Genomic DNA, 20,842 nt, shown 5'->3' on the forward strand with positions numbered 1-20,842 from the left:
CGATCTCGAGTTCAAAGCCAGCCTCAGGAAGGGTGAGGCCCTAAGCAACTCAGTGAGACCCTGTCTCTAAATAAAATACAAAATAGGGCTGGGGATGTGGCTCAGTGGTCAAGTGCCCCTGAGTTCAATCCACAAGTATCGGGAAAAAAAAAGGTGATGTCTGGGTTCCCTTCCTGTGAATCAGTGGGAAGCTGGTTAAAACACTTATTCAAAGGACATCTTGAAGCAAGACCTGAGAATATGGATTTTAAGAGATTCTCTTGATGATTTTTAAATGTATATCAGAGAAGAATAATAAAAAGCCTAAACTAAAATCTGGCATTTCTGTAAAACACATTTGGCCTTATTAGCTATAATATTAGTTCAGAGTAAACTGTTATCTATCTTCTCTTTTTTGTAAAATTTCAATTTAAATATTTCTATGCAGACTCTATTACTTTCAAGTGAAACTATAAAGAGTGCAGATGGATAAACATGTCTCCTAAAACAACTTTTATCAACCTACGGCATCACACATTTTCAAACCTGTAAAGTGTTTCTTTATTTACATTTCTCAGATTTTCGTTTTGGTACTGAATACGTGGCTTAGCAACTAGTGTTTCAATCCCAAATGGCAGTGATTTGATTTTTTTTTTAAATATTAGTTTTATTGGCCAGGCATGGTATTGCTTGCCTGTAATCCCAGCAGCTTGGGAGGCTGAGGCAGGAGGATTGCAAGTTCAAAGACTGTCTCAGCAACTTAGCAAGGCCTTAAGCAAGTTAGTGAGACTCTGTCTCAAAATAAAAAAATAAAAAGGGCTGGGGATGTGGCTCAGTGACTAAGTGTCTGTGGGTTCAATCCCCAGTACCCTTCCCCAAATTAGTTTCATTGTTAACTTACAGATGCAAATTTATGTCCAAAACTTATCCACTCTTTTTGTACCAGTATTTCAAAGCCTTCGATGCTCCTGTAGTAGCTATCCAACATCAGCATGGCCAGGGATGTCAGCTGAGCGGTCCTGTCCCATCCGTCACTGCAGTGCACAAGCACTGAACTCTTCCCTGAAGAAACTTTGTCTGCAACTTGAATGGCTCCTGTCAGAACAAGCTGTCAGAGAAAAATATGTGATTCAGAAGGCAGTGCTAAGATACTGCTTAAATTTAAAATATGATGTTCTAACTATATACAAAGTCCTGCTTTAAAATATCCATCAGTGTCTAGAAGAGAGTGAAGAGGATGGAACACTGGGAACCAGTGGATCTGTTGATCTTCGTCTGTCTACACAGACTGCTTTTGGGTGTGTCTAGATGTTAAAAAACAGAGCCATACTGCATTTTGACAGTATTTCCATGAATGTGATTGTTATGTTTATCAAGGCTGCCATTACAGAGTTCTAAAACTGGGTGGCTTAAACAATAGAAATTGGTTGTCTCACAGTTGTGGAGGCTGGAAGTCTGAGATCAAGGTGTAAACAGGGCCATGTTGCCCTATGCAGGAGCTTGTTGCGTGCCACTCTCCTAGCATTTGTAAGTTCCTGGGCTTGTGGCAGCATAACACAAATCTTCACCTGGCATTATTTCTGTGTGCATGCCTCTGTGTCCAAATCATCCCTTTTTATGAGGACACGAATCATGTTGAAGTGGGGACTTACTCCTTAAGTCTCATCTTTTAAATCATCACAAGACTTTATCTCAAATAAGGTTGTCCTTTGAGGTACTAGGGCTCAGGACTAACATATAAATTTCATGGGCACCATTCAACCTATAATAATTATGGGATTAAATTTAATCATTGGCTAAACAGGTCTATTCTATACTTTAAAGGCCTGATACAATGGAAATAACCTTTTGGCCTTTGAATTGACAAAATATGGACTCTTATTTGGCTCCTAAGCTGCAGAAAGAATACTTATTCAAAAAATAAATATTTAATTTAAAGATATGTGTTTTAAAGATAAAAAATTGAGATTTAAAAGAACCACTAAATTTTATGAATAACCGCTATGATGTCGTTTTTGATGATGCAGGTATTTAGAGTATGACAAGATTCAGTAAATTAATACAATTGTGCTATCACCACCACAATCCAACTATTGTACTTCATCACCCCAAAAGTTTCCTTGTACCATGTGAGATCAATCCATGCTCCTTCCCTCAGGTCTAGACACCCACTTATTTGCTTCTTGACTCTACAGTTTTGCTTTAATAGAAATTTCATATAAATGGAATCATACACTATGCAGTCTTTGTTGTCAAGGCTCATCCATGTTGTAGCATGGATCAATGCTTCATTCCTTTTTATGGCATCTAATATTCCATGGTATGAAGAAACCACATGTTACTTTTCCTTCATCAGCTCAGAGACATTTGGTTATTTCTAGTATTTATTTATTACAAATAATGATGCTGCGAACTTTTGCAAACAAGTCTATGAAACGGCATAGCATTTTCATTTTTCTCAGGAAAATAGCTAGGAGTGTGATGATTGGAATCTATGGTAGAATATATGTGTCATTATCAAAGTAATTGACAAAGTATTTCTAAAAATAGTTGTACCATCTCACATTCTCACCAGTGTTTGAAGGTTTCATCTTTTTATGTGCTTATTAGCAATTTGTATATATTTGTCATTTTGACTTTTTTTTCTTTGTTTGTTTGTTTGGTATTTTGTGGTACTGGAGACTGCAGTAGTGGGTATACCACAGACTATTTCCTGTTAGCACTGAAGTACATACCTAGCCCTTTTTAAATTTTATTTTGAGACAGGGTCTAAGTTGTCCTTGCTGATCTTGAACTTCTGATCTTCCTGCTTCAGCCTCCTGAATAGCTGGGATTATAGGTGTATACAACCATGACTGGATGAAGTTAAGTTTTTAAGATTTTATGCCACAGAGCTTTCGAAATTCTAACAGCCATGCTTAGATATATATTGCTGTCATTTTAACTAATTTAAGGAAACTGAACTACTAATTTATTTAAACTAATTCAAGGAAAAGTCAGACCATGTAAAAATCTGACATGCAGAGAATTTTAAAACAAATGTAACTTTATTATTTTTACATAAACAGTAATGAGAGATAAGTAGACAAAGTAGTGCTGAGAAGGAAAGGTTAGAGGACCTAAGTATGAGAAGCCATCAATTACTTGTACAAAACTCATTGCTTATAAAACGACTGGTGCAGTCCATTTGTTTAGGCATATTGTATTCTCCATGCAATCCTGTTTACAATTTTAATTTGAGGTAATTCTGAAAAAAAAGGGCTGTTGAGAAGCATTTTCACAGAGGGCAACTCTCACCCCACATACTTCTCTCACAATAAAAGGGATTCAATCTCAGTTATATATATTATACACATGCCAGAGAAACTGCATGTCCAGCTGGACTCCCGAGAATCCTCAGATTTCCTCTTATTTCATCAGAGGACGGTGACAATTTTTAAATTTTTTTTATCCTCCTCACTGTGGACAAAACTATAAAATCTGACAAGGACTTTTTTACATTTCCACATTTCTGAAGTCCTAACTTCCCACCTTTATCTTTTGCAGATGGCCTTCTACCTAATTTCCTCAGGCAACTGAGATGTTCAATGGTCCCTACTTTGAACGAGAGTAGAGCTTACTCACCTTTCCAATAACTCCTATAACTGGACTTTCTCTTTTTAAAAAGTCTTTCTACAGGGCAGGGTTGTGGCTCAGTGGTAGAGAACTTGCCTAGTATGTGTGAGGAGCTGGATTCAATCTACAGCACCACATAAAAATAAATAAATAAAATAAATGTACTGTGTCCATCGACAACTAAAAAATATTTTTAAAAAAGTATTTCTACCTTCTTTACTGAAGTGATACGTAATCATGAAAAATGGAGCAAACAAAAGGACAAAGAAAATAAAAACAAACACAATCTTTTTAGTCTGAAAAAATACATTTTTACATATTGGTAGATACCTTTCTAAACTTCTCTATATACAAACATATCCCCTTGCCCTGTTTTTGGCATCAGGGATTGAACCCATGGGCATTTAACCACAGAGCCACATTGCCAGCCCATTTTATTTTTGAGACAGGGTCTAGGGCCTCACTAAATTGCTGAGGCTGGCCTCAAACTTGGGATCCTCCTGCCTCAGCCTCCCAAGCCACTGGGATTACAGGTGTGTACCACCAGGACCAGCCCTATCTTTGCTTTATTTGGGGTTTATGAAGCATTTTTCACTTTTATATACTGAGCATTTCCTCATGTACTATATACTAGATTACATAATTTTAATGGTTATACAGTATTTAATTATATAGATGTTTTCCTGCTTATTTAAGTACATTTATTTTATTTATTTATTTTTATTTATTTTTATTCCTATAAACATCCTGGTATAACCTTTTCAGATCTGTGTGATTATTTCCTTAAAAAAAAGCCTAAAGTGAATCTTTTCTTTTGTCCACAAAACAGGCTGAAGCTTCCCAAGATTTGAAAAGTCCTTCCCCTAATCAGATGATCCTCAACCCCCAACTATCTAGCTTTCTGAAAGAATAGTCTATGTTCACTATCACTATTTTTCAACTCTTGCCCCACCCCACTGCTAGACACCTGTGCAGGTCTACTTCCAAAGTCATCAAGGATCTCCCCAACAAACTTTGAAGTATCACTGTTTCTTCTTGGGTCCTTTCTTGACATTCCAATACGCTCTCTTCATTCCCTAGTATCTCTCTTTTGCCTCCTACACTGAGCTCTACTTCTCACCTCTTGTTCTGAATACAAATGTGATCAAGGCCCTGTTACGAGGATTCTAATCTTCTCATTCATCTTCTTCCTCAGCTTCCATACTAAAGGGCTTGACATGAGTACATTGCCTCACAGCTGATTCCCAAACCAATATGTCAGCCTTAACCTTGGAGTTCCACTTTGCATGAAAACTTGCCTATTAGATATCACCAGGGGATAACTGCCACTACCCCAAATGCACATATGCCGACCAAGGTCCTGATGAGGACTATCCTTCATTTGCAAATGGTGGCATCATTCTCTCAGCTAGGCTCACACTCTTGACATTGTCCTGCATTTCTTTAGGAGAATCACAAGTCCTTCCTTGGTGTTATGGTTTAGATAACAGGTGTCCCTCAAAAGCTCATGTGTGAGACAATCCAAGAAAGTTGAAAGGTGAAATGACTGGGTTATGAGGGCTAAACCTAATCAGCGACTTAATCCCCTGATAGGGTTTAACTTGGTGGTAACTGTGGGCAAGTAGGGTGTGGCTCAAGGAGGTGGGTCCTTGCAGGCATGCCTTTGGTGTGTGTGTGTGTGTGTAGTACTGGTTAAGCAGAGCTGTCTCTCTTTCTCTGCCTCCTGGTACCATGTCCTGACCTGCCTTCCTTTGCTACATTCTTCCGCCATGGTGCCCTGCCTTACTTCAGGTCCCAAGGAATAGAATCTGCAATGGACTGAAACTTCTAGAACTGTAAGCCCCCAAATATATCTTTCCTCCTCCAATTGTTCTTGTCAGGTCTTTTGGTCCCAGTGGGGGAGGGGGAAACTGACTAAAATACTTGGCAACATCTTGAGTCTATCCCTTTTCTAGTCCCCTCAGACCTGCACTGGTCATCATTACCCCTTATCTTTGCACTATTGAGATGGTTCTGTTTTCTCTGTCTTCATGTTCTTCCCTTTCCTGTCTATTCTATAAGTAGCTACCAGAACATTTTCGTAAAGTACACAGCTATTCTCAAACCTCATGAGTCTCCCCACAGTCTATGTTGACAGTCAAGGCCCATGACCAGGTCTCTGCATTCATAGAAATCCTCAATCTTGCTAACTTGAATTCAGCCATTTCTATTTCTGGATTTGACTGTATACTTTTTCTAGGATGCAGTCCCCTATTCCTCTTCAAGGACCAGATCCAGTCCCACTGAATTTCAAAGGGCCTGTCCCTTCCATTGACTTTGATGTGAAGGCCCATTTGGTGTGGAACACATGGTACGCTAGAATAGTAGAATATTATGCTCCTCAACCACACATGAACCTCCCTAGAAGCAAGAAATATATCTTCTCCTTGTTCCCATTAACAGGGTCTGAAACAATAAGCACATGAGCTCCACCTCCATGGGTTTTTTTTTTTTTTTTTTTGGTACCAGGGATTGAACCCAGGGGCACTCAACCACTGAACCACATCCCCAGACCCTTTTCATTTTTTAAATTCAGACAGGTCATATCAAGTCACTAAGGGCATTGCTAAATTGCTGAGGCTGGCCTTGAACTGTGACCCTCCTCTCAGTCTCTTGAGTTCCTGGAATTATACATGTGCAACACTGCATCTGGCCATATGAACCCTTTTACAAAATAAACATTTTAATTTTAGAATAGTTTTAGGGTCTGGTGATGTAGCGCAGTGATAGAGACCTTGCCTAGCAGGGCCCTGGGTTTGACCCCTAGTATCTCAAAAAAAATAAAAATAAAAGAAAGTAGAATAATAAATAAATAAATAGTTTTAGATGTATAGAAAACTTAGAAAGTACTATAGAAAGATAGTTTCCATATAGTCAACCCAATTTCCAGTCTTATTGACATAGTACAGATGTTACAACTATAGTGTATCATATAATATCATATGTTTGTCACAACAACTGAACCAATATCAATATACTATTAACTTATTATTAATGAGTTTATTATTAACTTATTTTAAAAGTTCATATTCAGATCCTCTTAGTTTTGAACCTTATGTCCTTTTTTGTTCCAGAATCTCATCCATATACCACATTACATTTAGTTGTTACAATTAATTTTTGTGCAATTCATTTTTTAGGAAAAAATTTTAAAACTGAAAATATAAGAGGTAAAATTTTAAAAATTTCTATTAAGTAGGAAAATATAATTTCACTAGAGAACAATTCATCTTAATAATTCACCTCTTTTTTTATAGAATTAAATGGCTTCAAGTGTTAGTTCCCTTAGATAGCTTCAAGTACTTTTTAAGAATAGAGGGTTTTTAGGGCTGGGGGAGTAGCTTAGTACTAGAGCACTTGCCTACCATATGTAAGGCCTCAGGTTCAATTGCTGGCAATGAAAAAAAGAGAGAAAAGGATCTTTGATGCTGTATCATGACGAAGAATTGGACTTTATAGAAGTATAAAACTAATTCTTTAAAATTATTCAATTTGAGATCATTTTTTAAAAAAATTACTTCTTTGGAGGTCCATGGGGGCCATACCCAATAATGGCTAGATAATAAACTGGTTATTCCTAAATAAGCATGCATGACAGACTGAACTATTTACTATTGACAAGACTGAAAGACACATCTTTCCAAACTCTAAAAATAAGCTAGAGTGATGTTATAAAATCTTTAATTTTGGTAAGCAAACTATAAAGAAACATAAAACTATCAAATGTAAAGTCCTCTAGTATGAATAGTTTCACTGTTCAGTTTTTAAATATATAAGGAATGTATCCTGTTCCACTAAACACGTTTTATTTTACATATACAAATTTTTAAAATATACTTGCCTTGATATGTTCCAACCAATGAGTAGACTCCAAACTGGACAACCAATGAGATTCTTCTATGTTAGGATAAACAATGTCTTTCACTTTTTTTAAAGATTCCCGCATAACATGAATATTATGAATGTCTAAGAAGGAAAGTTCTATGTTATGATATGCATCATCACTTTCATATCCTCCTCCTGTTGCCTAAGAAACAAGACATACAAAACAATAAGTTAGGTTTTATATTCTATCAGTTAAGTTGCACAACTATTTCAAGAGTTATTTTTCTTTCAAATCTCAACACAAACCCCTCCAATTTAAATAAATAATTGATGTGAATTGACTTCCTAACCAATAGGAAGCCTAAACATTAGTCATACTTTGAGTTAGAAAAAAAAAGAAAGCAAGCAATTTTCTGGGGATTTCATGAGTCAAAATTCTTAAAAGTACACTGTAATTACTGGCTGTTCTTCTAGATCTGGAAAGAAGTTCTGAAAGATCCTTCCCCTCTATTATCAGCTTTGTAGCTATAATATTACTTACTCGTCTGGGGAGGTGGAGGCAGTGAAATTGAGGTAGCAACAGGCACCCCTGGCTGTGTCACAACACTCACATAGGACAAGATAAGTTAGAGGAAGATGACAGGCTTTGAAGTCAAACAGACCCAGGCCAATAATGAGAAAACAAACTGAGAGATGCTATTTAAAGCTAGTGGAATTTAAGTCTAATGTACCTTCAAAGCTGCATCTTTTCTATTACATCATGACTACCTCTCTGCTATGCAAACATGAAGGACAGAGCACTGCATGTAGTGTGATCTCAAATAACACAAAGTTCCTGAAGGTGACAAGATGGCCTCTACCTAACATAGCACCTGCAAGTATTAACTTGTCAGGGGAGGCTTTAGTTCACTTCCAAAGCATGGTGAAGAGTGTCTGTTTTCCACATTGACAAAAAGAACAGTAGTGGTTTTGTTTAGGAACCTGGCTGTACTCTGCTTAAATGTTTTTAAATGCCATAGGACACATGGCCTCAGGCCCTTTAAGAAAAAGTTGTGAGACTTGAAAAGAAAGCAACATTATGCTAAGTTCTGACAGCTTCTAGAAGGAGAGCAGGGAAATACCTGCCTAGGGCCAAAGAGGAAAGAGGAAGTCCCCAGACAAATGTGCCTTCACTACAACATGGTTTTTCTTTTTCTTTATGACAGTGGAAGGAATATAAGCTTGTATCCAGGTTGGGAAGGGACAAAGTAACCTACAGTTTTGTTTTGGAGTTTGGGTAGTTATAGAAAAGGCTTCCTGCAGTAGAAGGAATGTTCCCACTTGAACTTCCAACATGGAGACCTATGTAGCCATCCAGAGGCCTTTGATTTCTAGACTCTAGGTGAGGAAATATATTCAGGCAAAAATATCTCTTTAGCACTTACTCTAAGCAGCATCAGTAGTAAGTAGACAATGAATCTTTGCCTTGCTGTTTTTAAAGAGTTATTAGCTAATAAATAAGCAGACAAATGGACCAATTTCCTGGCCTCTTGGTTATCCAGGCCTCAGGGAAGAGTGTAGGGAGAGGCATTCCTGTCCTCCTGGCAGTCACTTTTGTAAAATGCAGGCAGAGAATGTGGAGGAAGGGGCGGGCCTATGTTTTGATAGCTTTGAAAGTATATAAATACAATGACACATGTCAACCTCCCAGCAGAGGACTTGCTTCTTCTGCATGTGTGCCTTTTAAATAATTATGGTGGTTTTCAAAGAGATCCTTGACACTAGTGTTCCTTTCATAAATAACTGAAAATGTTATGTTAAAAAAAAGAAAGAAAAATACACTTTTTACTCATTGTCAAAGCTTCTGACAAAACAGACAGTAATATGCTTCCACTTTAATTCATCATGATGTATTGCCACAAAAATAGAAGTGGCTTGGTGCTACATCTTAGCAACACCTGAGTTTTGTTTGTTTGTTTGATTTAAAATGATGTGATGTTGGGGGCTACATCTTGGATTGTAATTTCTATATATCCATGAGGGAAGAGCAATTAGGGTCAAAGAGAACAGAAGTCAGAAAGGGTAAAAATCAATTAGTCAAGCAGAGACTGAGTTACCCAAAGTTCAAATTCTCCAACTCTGGTTACTTTTGAAACCTCTCTTTGGTTTTCCTTTCTTTGACAGAAAGAAACAACCTAAATTAAGTAGTACAATGGTATGAAGGTTCAAGGGCCTGTTACTATAGATGTACATAATAAGGGGACAGATATGGCTTGAGGAGGAGGGGAACCCAAGTGTGGTTTCTGAAAGAATGATCCAGAGCTCTTTAAGGCTTAGTTTTTTTTTTCTTAATATTTTGCTTCCATTCATTCCTAGGAGGACTAGAAACAGAGGCTCATTTCCCAAATGTTAAAAGGGCACTCAAGAATTCAGTTGTCATATAGTTAATATAATAAAAGCATGCATTTCACACATTTTAGTATCTTAACATATTCTTTCTAAACACTCATTTTAACGCTACATAATATCTGTTTCAGGCCAAATACATGGAAATATTGCATTTGTACATGTATTCAGACCTAATTATATATGAAAGCATTTACATTTAACTTCCTAAATATTTTGTGATTTTATTATAATTTATATTATATTATATTTTATTATAATTCCTAATTGACTTATTTAAACATCCTGATTGCTTTACATAAAAGTTAAAAATAATTTCTAAACAAAAAGTAACTGTGGTAACACTTATCTAAAAGTACATAAGAGGTGAAGGGTCTCCCCAGGACTAAATGTATAGGATAGATGATGCATGTGCAAATAATGAAGAGCTGAGCCCCACACTCAACCACAGTCTGGTACACCCTAGTGGAGAAAGATGTCACAGATTCCATTTAGGAAGCTGCTGATCAAAAACTTGCTTTGCTTTCAAGTTCTTGATGTGTGTTCTGAATAATTGAAGATGCCATATAAATGACCTTGGAATAAGCAAAGTATTAAAGATGATGAAATTTAAGCCTACAGCTGATGAGAAACAATAAATCTGAAAGGCAGAATGAGAGTGGGTAACTCAGGGCAGGCCCACTGTGAACATTTGTGACAGCTGGCAATGATAGGAGGAAAAAAACAAAAAGGAGAAATCAAAGGTAAAAGGGCCATTTAGTACAGAAGCAAACAGCCTTCCACCATGCAGCAGCTTCTGAGGTAATAACAGGCAGTTACTGATGTTCAATGATGACCCTAATCAATTTCAAGTACATTTGGCATATTCTGCTTAAGCAGGCAAAAAAAAAAAAAAGATTGACAAAGATTTGTTTGAAAATATTAAACTTGTATGTATGTGTGACAGGAAAAATTCATATGTGTGGATCTATTCATTACTTGAATTATATTAATAAGAATGTACATTTGAGTGTGTGAGTGTATGTGTATGTACAGTTTGGACAAAGCTACAAATTTATGATTTTAATAATTGCAGCTTTCCACAATTTCTTACAGATGCCCCACTAGTACAATGAGAGTGATAGACCACAGCCAAAGAGCACCAAGGACATTCTAACTTGGCTGAGATTCAAGACAAAACTCAAGTTCATTATAGTTTATAGTTCTAGACATGCCTATTTACCTAAAGTTTATTTTCCTTTGATTATACACACACACACACACACACACACACACACACACACACACGTGCGCGCGCGGTTGTAGATGGACACAATACCTTTATTTAATTTATTTGTTTTTATGTGGTGCTGAGGATTGAACCCAGTGCCTCATACATGCTAGACAAATGCACCATCACTGAGCTACAACCCCAGCACTTTCATTTGATTTTAATCTAACTTTTAATTAATATTATTTTCTATTTAAGAATACTAGTTTTCTTAACTACCAATTTAAACTCATGTGCTTATAGTCCCAGCTAATTGGGGGCTGAGGCAGCAGGATCATTTGGGCCCAGGAGTTCAAGGCTAGACTGGACAACATAGGATGACCCCAACTCAAAAAATAAATTAATTAAAAGTAACAATAAACTCATGTGTTGATATACCATTGCAAAACCATTCAAAGAAGACACTGCTGCACACTATGTGAGCTAAGTTTCCATCATATCATCAAATGCACTCACCTTGTTGGCCACTGCATTAACACTGGGTCTTGCATCATAGATTGTGAGTTTAGAAATCTGTCTATTAGTTTCCCTGATCACATCGAGATATTTCTCATCATCTTTATTTCGTTTACCACTCATACCAACAAGAGGCTGACTGCAACGCACAATGACCGTCTTGTTTTCTGGATGAATCCATGACAGCACCTATGGTTATTTCAAAAAGTTTAAACTATCAAGAAACCGAGTCTCAGGAAAATAATTAAAAATGAAAAAAATAAAATACTAACCATTATAAAGAAGTGAATCTGTTTGAAATTTCACTGTGTAAGTGCCCAGAAACACATGTTGAACACTGAGGACTATTTAGAATCAGACAAACCAATTGTCTTACTGGTCCCTTATTAATTAGCACTAAGAAGTTACATGTTTATCTCAAGAAAGTTTTATCACTTAAAGGTAACAGAAAGCTTCTGATATTATTTTAATTCCACAGCTTTCACTAGATTTGTTATCATATGGAAACAACTTCAGCAATAAGTGACAGAGGAAATAGTCTCTGTTATAATAAGTTGCTCTTGATTTTAATGCACATCTACAGGTCATTTCCCCAACAGTTGCAATTGCAGGAAGAAGAAAACTTAAGGAAGCAAAGATCTTGGACTGCCAAGAGAGCAGCCAGTCTTTACAATGCAGTTTGGAAGATTTCTCTAACCCTTTTGATGCCCAGCTTCCTAGCTTACAGCTCATGAGAAATGAAACACGTGAAAAGAGTTAATAGCATAACATCCTGAAAACTACTGAGCTGTACACCTAAGCTTGGGAATGCTCAGAGGAAAGTAGATCTCTTGAAAGTGGAGAGGCCTATTTCTAATGTTCTCTAGGACCACAGGCTAAATAAAATGGACAATAGTAAAATATTTCAAAATAGCTACTAGAGAGGATATCAAATGTTTCCAGAACAAAAAAATGATAAATTTCTGAGATGCCAGGCCAATTAGCCTGATCTCATCACATTCTACACACATATTGAAATGTCACACTGTATCCTCTAAATATGTACAATTACTATGTGTCAATTAAAAAGGAATTATATGTATAGATATAAATGGATGTGTGTATGTATATACATATTTGTATCTATACATATATACACACATGCATGTGTATATATGTATAGATACAAATATGTATTTACATATATGTATATGTATATATAAAAACAGAGAACTGCAGAAGTATGGCATAGTATAATATGTGGGCTTTGTGGGCTTTGGGGTCATGTGCCAGCTCTAAACTCAGGCACTTAACTCACATCCTCTCTGGTTTCCTTCTCCTCTTTGATTAAATGGGAAGAAAATCAGTGAACACAGAGGGCTACAGGGAAGACTGGAGAAATGCCTTTAAGGTATGCAATGTTTAAACACAGACTCAACATTAGCTTCCAGAGGCAGGGCCAGCAGCTAATAATGTCATGTCCAAATATGAAATGCAGACACAAGAATAAAAGAAGCATAATAATTTGGGCATACTTAATATAAAATCAAATACCAAGACATTTCTGAAGTTGTCTCCCTATGATGGCAAGTGGCAAATATAAATGTTCATAAAAATTGATGTTTTATTATGACAATGGGCTTCTAAGGGGAGATTATATGATGATAATATTCATTCATTCTCAGAAACAAATAGCTAAGTCCTTCCACGATGCTAGAGGCCATTTAGACACCACTGTATCCCCTGCCTAGAAGTGTGCAGAGGCTCAGGACCAGGGATCTTCAAGAAAGGCACTGACCTGCCCTGAACCTCCCCCTCCTAACCTACAGTGCGAACATGAGCCGAGCCCTGCCCTGCCTAACTCCTATAGCCCATGTAACAAGAGACGTAAAAGACATAAGACCTCCTTTAAAAAAGCAAATTACTACATATTTGAGAGATTTACTATTTGAGAAAATCTCTCACCAAGTTTGAATTTAACTCGGTCAAAGGTAATGGCACTGTCCTATGTCAATGCCTGCTTTTCCCCCCATCACACTTGTCTCTGTGGTGCAATGTTAGGAAATTCCACTCCCCAGAGTTGTTTTACCTCACAAATTCTTTTGGGGGCATTCTGATTAGATTTTTTTAAAGAACACTTATTATAGAGTTGAATGGGTACAAATAATGCTCATTCCACAGTATCACCTACTGTGTCATGTTAAAGTGTATGGTACTATATTATTCTTATTAAAATTAATATTTTGAATTCACAGATAACTAAAAATGTACACAAAAATTTATTGACTAAAAGATGTTTACCACAGCATTATGTTTTTTAAAATTTTAGTTGTAGATAGACATAATACCTTTATTTTCTTTCTTTATTTTTATGTGGTGCTGAGGATTGAACCCAGTGCCTCACACATGCCAGGCAAATGCTCTACCACTGAGCCACAACCCAAGCACATACCACAGCATTGTTTAAGAAGCAAAAAGTTAAAAAGAATCTAGGTATCTCACAATTGAAAACCAACTAAATAATACATCTACATACTAGAATATGAGCAGATCATATTTATCACTATGTAAAGGTCATCAGGAGATATTGCTGGGAAGAACAAGTAGATTGAGATATGAAGCATAGGACAATTCCATTTTTTGGATAAATAAATAAATGCATGGAAGGAAGCCTGGAAGTATATATAACCAAAATGTCATTGCTCTCACTAGGTGGCAGACTCCCTTTTGCTTATCAGTATCCTCTAAAATGTCTGAAATGAACATGTACTACCTATTAAAGACTTCCACAAAATCAAGACAAACGTGTTTGAGAACAAGGGAATATGTATTCCTAATGGAAAAACTAATGCATTTCTACAATTTCATTACCCACTGATATTTTATTATACTTTATATCTTATTTATATGCAAAAGAACAAGCTATTTTTCAACCACTTTATATTTTTATATGGGCTTTTAAAAAGAGCTATCAGGTCTGGGGCTATAGCTCAGTAGCAGAGGGCTTGACTAGCATGTGCAAGGGTTTGATCTTTAGAACCTCATAAAATAAATAAATTAATTAAGTAATTATATTAAAAAAGAACTACTAAAAACTAGTGATTTCACACTAAAGACACATAGGTTTTGAGTGAAAGCTCTTAGACTTACATTCAAGAGTCAGATAGTTAGCAAGAATATTGGAAAGGGCATATTACCAGGTAAAATAATACTTAATAGTAGAGCATTATAAATATGTAAAGGTGAGGGGCAGCATTGCCTTAATATTTGTTTTTAGGAAAATAAATGGGTAGCCACTATCCACAAAGTAAGAATAATTAATAAAATGGCTATATAAAAAAGGAGATTTTATCTGTTCTGCAGTGGAGTCCTATTCATTCATTATGATGGGGACCATTGGATCAAGATCACAGAACAGGTACAGTGGCTTGGGCACAGTTGTCTCATTTCGTCTCCTGCCCCATCTCCATGAAATGTACATAGATACATACACACAAATATTTGATATAGTGGATGTGAAATAAATACTGAATGAATAAGTGACAAAACCAATCCACATTACCCTTGCCTGATTGTCCCTATGGGTAAAGCATGTACCAGCAAGACAACAGGCTAGAGCTAGGATGTGGTCTATGGTTCTGGCACAGAAAAACATTTCCAAGCAGAGCATAAGCCTACTGAACCTGTAACCTTAGCTTCATGAGCACTGATTTCTAATAAAATAAACTGAAGAACATACTTTGAAGTATAATATATAACACAAAGATATGAATCCTCAGAGAATCAAGAGAATTTTAAAAGTTACGACTCATTTTAGGTTGACAATATACCAAGGTTTCTCACAAATAATCCTTTTAAGGACAAGAATGTCTAAAATTAGTAGTTTAAGGTAAGATGATATTAAATCTTAATTTCTTCAACCTTTGTTTCTAAAAATCTACTATTTTGAAACAAAACCCACTGTATTTATTATGACAGATCCTTACAAATTACTGAGGAAAAAAATCTCTAATTTTTTAGTGAACAAAATGTATGTACAATGGAGTCTGACATATCCATGAATATTTAAGGACTAAAAGGAAACTTTGTGAACAAGGTTCAATAATGTGTTACACAAATAATCTGTACTTGACTGTACCTTTAATAAGGGTACCAAGGCAGCCTACAAATGTGATAAGGACAAGCTCATCTTAGTAACCACATAAGAGGTTGAACTTATATACTCTACAACATAAGATAGTGTGTTCTTTTCATCATGATTCATCTGACTTTTATAAAGAGCCTATGACAGGTCAGGTATCGTGCTACAAAGAAGACACCACAAACAGCCTTTGTGTACATCCTTCCTTCCTTCCACACAGCACTTGGTTCATGTGCCCTCTCCCACATAGAGCTCTTTACCTCAGTTCCTTTTTAACCCTTGATTTCAAGGTGTTGTCTTGTATCTTTTTCCTGTTTGACAAGGTGTTTTGCATTCAGAAGGCACTTGATAATTATTAAATGAAATGAAATTTCAAAAAAGTGTTTGTCTGAATTACCTGATTACTGTTCTTACAGAATAAAAGGCATTCATTGACAGGAATGTTAATCAAAGTACTCACTGGAATCCGATTTCGGGATCTAAAAGTTGCAACCCTCCTGAGGTCTTCATCTGAGGCACGATAGGGAACCACCAAAAGAGCAGGGTAAGTATCACAGAGCTCATAACATTTATTAATAAAAGTTATCCTCCACTGGTGATTGGGCAAGCCCTGGAGGAAAAAAAAAAGCCTCAATCAGCACAGCATGACTTCATCTCTGGATTTGACTTTGGACCTCGTTTCTCCTTTCTAGCATTAGGTGCACATGCCTCTTTGATCACAAGATGATGATGACCTACCTATTATTGTAACAAAGGTGTCAAATCAATAATCTAGACAATGTAAGAACACAAGACAAAACACTGGTGATTTCCATGATTCTAAACTATCTTTTTTAAATACAGATTGTTTTGAATTTGAGGTCTTCCTTTATTTCATGACAACATATTCATTATTACTTAGAGAACCCAGATAAACCCAAGTTCATCCCCCACCCATGCATCCCTGCCCCAAAGAAAAGTACCATATGCAATATTAATCTCTGTCTAATTGATGAAAGAAAAGAAATCAGGCAACTTCCTCTCCCTGCTCAAAACAGAGAGAATACTTCAGTCTGCTCCCAAGAGAAAAGAGGCTGGGCTCATGAAGAAAATCACAGAGGGGAAGTAAAGGAAAACCTCTCTGGGGAGGCTCATTTCGCCACCTCCAATGAGTTTCTTAAATCAAGTTGTTTGGGATTGATGATTTGCGCTCTCTCTCTCTCTCTCTCTCTCTATATATATATATATATATATATATATATATATTGTGTGAGAAGCAGAGTCATCTGCATTTTAAGCACACTGCTAATGTGATAGGGAGACTCAAAAGACACCTCCCATCTATCATCTCCCCACAAAATTGTGTCTACTATGGACAAGATGCAGAGGTGGTGGAATATTCTCTCCCCATACTCACAAATGCACAAATACACACATGAAAGTGAGCTAGGTGGGTGTTTGCTTTGCGGACAGACATTGTACCTTTTCTTTAGGTCTGGCCCTATGTACCACGGACCAAACAGATGTTGAGTCTGATGCTGAGTCCAATTAGAGAGTTTTAAGTCCCATCAGAAAGTTATAAGAAAAAAAGATTGAATATAATGGCAGTCTAGAACAAAATATCTTCAACAGTTCATACATGCATGCAATCTTAAAAACAGGAAATGTTTTTTTTTCCAAGCTAGAAGCTTTGAACTAAAGAAAAGTCTTAATATTGTCAATAATGCTCCAGAAATAAGGTAAATTATTTTAATACTTAAAGAGGTTTCCAAAACATGCAAAATGTTTTAATGGTCTTCCTTCTACCTCAGTAGCTGGTCCAGAACATAGATCATTAATAAGAGGTATACACAGCTTTCACAAACTCAACAGTCTCAAACTGATCTATGGAAAGAATAGGGCATATTACCTCACCTGAATAAATAAAAAAATGGAAATCAACCCAGGTTCATGGTGGGATAAGTAGTGGTTAAAGGCTCTTCTCAAGCCTATGGCTCTGCAGTTTTGTTTTACATTCACTGCCTTTTCAAACAAACCATGGGGGCTTGATCTGATTCTTCAAGTTCATTCAACAAAATTTTCCAATTATGTGAAGAGCTTTGTAGAAGAACTATGAAAAAATCCATTGTGAAACTCCTAGCTACAGATTTGGTTATACCAGAGGTCAAATTGTGGCTCTTGTTACATAATATATTCCCGATCTTCACAAAAATGCTGAGAGATCTTTGTCCCTGAACAGCAGCAATGTAATATCATGCCTCTTTATTATAGAAAATAAACATACATGTAGGTGAGGTTTACATAGGAGAACAGTATGATAATTACAATATCTACTCATCAGTGTTCTTGTGGAAGTTAGCCTTATAGGAAGATAGTACGACTTCATTTGAATCTTTAGTTCAGGATGAATGTGATTTAAATCTAATGGCCAGTAATAGTTAATCTCCCCTAATTAGAAATACATAGCAACACAAATCCAAGTAAGGTATAGAAGTTTGATTTTTTTAGACTCTAAACATACAATTCATTTCATAAACAACAAAAAACTGATGTTCCTCATTTAGGGAAGGAAACAGTTGGAATGTGGCAGTGGAACAAGCTTATAAGTTACACAGTGATAGAATGAGCTACATGCCATTAAAAAGATATTTAGCAAGGATGTTATTGGTTCTCAGAAGGCATGACTGATGACATTGTGTCACTATGCATGTTTGAGATGCAAGACATACCAGATAACAGTATCTATCAACTTACCTGCCTTCTGTATTCTTCCACTGGATTATAAACAGTCCACCCATCCACATTAAACTTTTCTTCATTTAAAAATGCAAATAATGGCTAGAAAAGGCAGAAAGCAACAACAATAAAAAGAATTTAATGTTCAGTATGAAGGAGCAGTGTATTAATAGTACATCCTTTGATTTTTTCACAAAATAAATTTCACCAGATTCGTTGACCATGAAATTACAACCAAAACTGAGATATATAACAAACAACCATGAAAAATTCAGACCAGGCTTACACTATTTCTATCTTGAGTAACAATTACTTTTGAATCCTCAATTTTCTATGGCTGCAAATAGCTCTTTTGTTTTTTAATGCCACTCCAAAAAAAAAAAAAAAAGATTTCCAGACCAAATGTCCATATTGATTTTAAAGAGTATTAGCGATTGATCAGCAAAAGAAGAAAATGAAATTCAAAGTGAATTTTAAGAATTTTAAACAGTGCAACTGTCTCAAGAGTACACTGACACAGTTAGCTATTTAAAGAGAGATAGGACATTAGGAAAACTCTTAATTAACTGCTGACTGAATTTTGAATCAATGTGTTGGTCTCTGTGAAATGACAGGACACAGACCTCTCATCACTTCTCTCTCTATGATCACTCTCAAGGTGCTATTGATGGATTTCCTAGTTTCAAATACCATCTGTACCCTAGTGAACACTGTCTATTGCTCTCCAGCATCCCCTCTGAACTCTGGACATAGCTATCCAAGTGCCAACTTCACAATCTTCCAGACTGCCCTCAGAGGCATCTGGGGAATTCTGAAGCTAACACCCAAAGCCAAATTCTTGACTCTACCTTACCAATCCTGCTCTTCCCAGTTTCCCCCATTTCAGTCAATAACTCCATCTTTCTAGTTGACTGAGCCAAAAGCTGTCGAGTCATCCTTGTTCCTACTCAGCTACCAACCTGGTCTAATCCTAAATCATCTCTCACTCGGATTATTACAATAATCTCTAACTGTGCCTATCTTTATACCTCTAAGGTCAGAGTAACAGTGTCATAAGTCAGATCAAGTAATTCCTCTGCCAAAATCCTCCTGTGGCTTTCCATCTGGCTTAGAGTAAAAGTGGAAGTCCTTCCAATGGCTGACGTGGCTGTGTGCCATCTGGCCACCAACCCCCCGAAAGACATGGTTTGTCTTTGCTCATGACCCTATTTACTCACTCAGCTCCAGCCACATTGACTTCCTGTGCTACTCCCTTGAAGGACCAAGCACGCACCAGTCTCAGGGCCTTGGCACCCACTGTTCCATCTGCCTGGAATCCTTTTCCCTCATGGCTTACTCTCTTAATTCTTTCACATGTCTGATCAAGAGTGACCATAATCAAGACCTTCCCTGACATAGAAAACCAACACACTACCCTTACAAGATCAACCCCTATTATCCTTCCCCTGTTTTACTTTCCCCTATCACTTATGACCATTTGACTTATTATCTAAGTACTTATTTACTATTGGACCCCACTGTCCCCTTATGTGGAACATGGGCTCCACATAAGCAAACACTTGCTTTGTTCATCTCCTCTATGTCCAATAATGAGAACAGTATCTGGTCCCTGGTAGGCAGCACACATATGAATGAATGACAAAATGAAGCCCTTTCTCTAGACGTGCCAGGTCTGGGTACTTTTCCTCTAGGTATCTCCTTCTCTTTTCCCTGCTAGCCTATTGTTTTGCCTACCAGTATCCTCTCCCTTACATCACAAGGATTTTCTGGAAAACCATTACCTAGCAGCAAAAGTTTTCTATATTTGAATGACAAGCTTATGGTAAAAACTGATCAAGAACATGCTGGAACCTATTTTCTTCTCAAATACTCCCAAGCATGCAGCATCCTGAGCAGGTCTCAACTTGGGCAGTGCTAGACCTGAGTGCTGTGTGCTCCTCTGAGGCCCTCGCCTGATACCGAGTCCACAGCAATGCTCAACTACCCAGTACCACTGGGGAAAATAAAAGATTCCTGTTAACTGAAGTTTAACTCAGGGACTCTTGGTGAAAACAGCGCTAAAACATTAGATGTGCTTCTTTATTCATAAACAGAATCTATGGAGCACACCTAAACATTCTCTTGGTGACATACCTTTGCTTTGAATATTTGATAATCTACTGGTAAGTACCTGGAACAGGTAAATGCTCAAAACTGCTGAGTGCTATGCTGTTGACATAGTTGTAGATGGCGGATGGTTTGAGATATAAGGATACACAGTCATTCACTTTAGAAGACTTCAACATAAATTTTTTGTTCCTATGCTTTTAGTTATTTGCATCTTTGGCCTGGAACTCAGGAGAATATTGCAACCTTTTTAAAAAATTCCTGTTCCTAAATCAACAGCCTAGATAAAGGTTTTCTCCAGAAAAATCATCAAATATAGTAATGGTATCACT

The 20,842-nt window shown here is 36.8% G+C and overlaps 1 protein-coding gene across 7 annotated transcripts in view; it reads right to left on the reverse strand.

The window, feature by feature from the left end:
• Positions 1–20,842, reverse strand: part of Mtm1 (myotubularin 1) — a 98,646-nt gene that overhangs the window by 15,534 nt on the left and 62,270 nt on the right. For 6 of the 7 annotated variants that reach the window (XM_078034148.1, XM_078034146.1, XM_078034145.1 and 3 more), the window contains 5 exons: positions 18,423–18,506; positions 16,150–16,299; positions 11,570–11,758; positions 7,475–7,660; positions 881–1,087 (listed from right to left, as the gene is read on the reverse strand). In XM_078034148.1, the coding sequence (XP_077890274.1) occupies positions 881–1,087; positions 7,475–7,660; positions 11,570–11,758; positions 16,150–16,299; positions 18,423–18,506 (816 nt within the window). The remainder of the gene's footprint in view (positions 1–880; positions 1,088–7,474; positions 7,661–11,569; positions 11,759–16,149; positions 16,300–18,422; positions 18,507–20,842) is intronic. The other variant, XM_078034149.1, reaches the window with a different exon arrangement.

This window comes from Ictidomys tridecemlineatus, chromosome X (genome assembly GCF_052094955.1).
Source record: "Ictidomys tridecemlineatus isolate mIctTri1 chromosome X, mIctTri1.hap1, whole genome shotgun sequence".
Classification (NCBI taxonomy): domain Eukaryota; kingdom Metazoa; phylum Chordata; class Mammalia; order Rodentia; family Sciuridae; genus Ictidomys; species Ictidomys tridecemlineatus.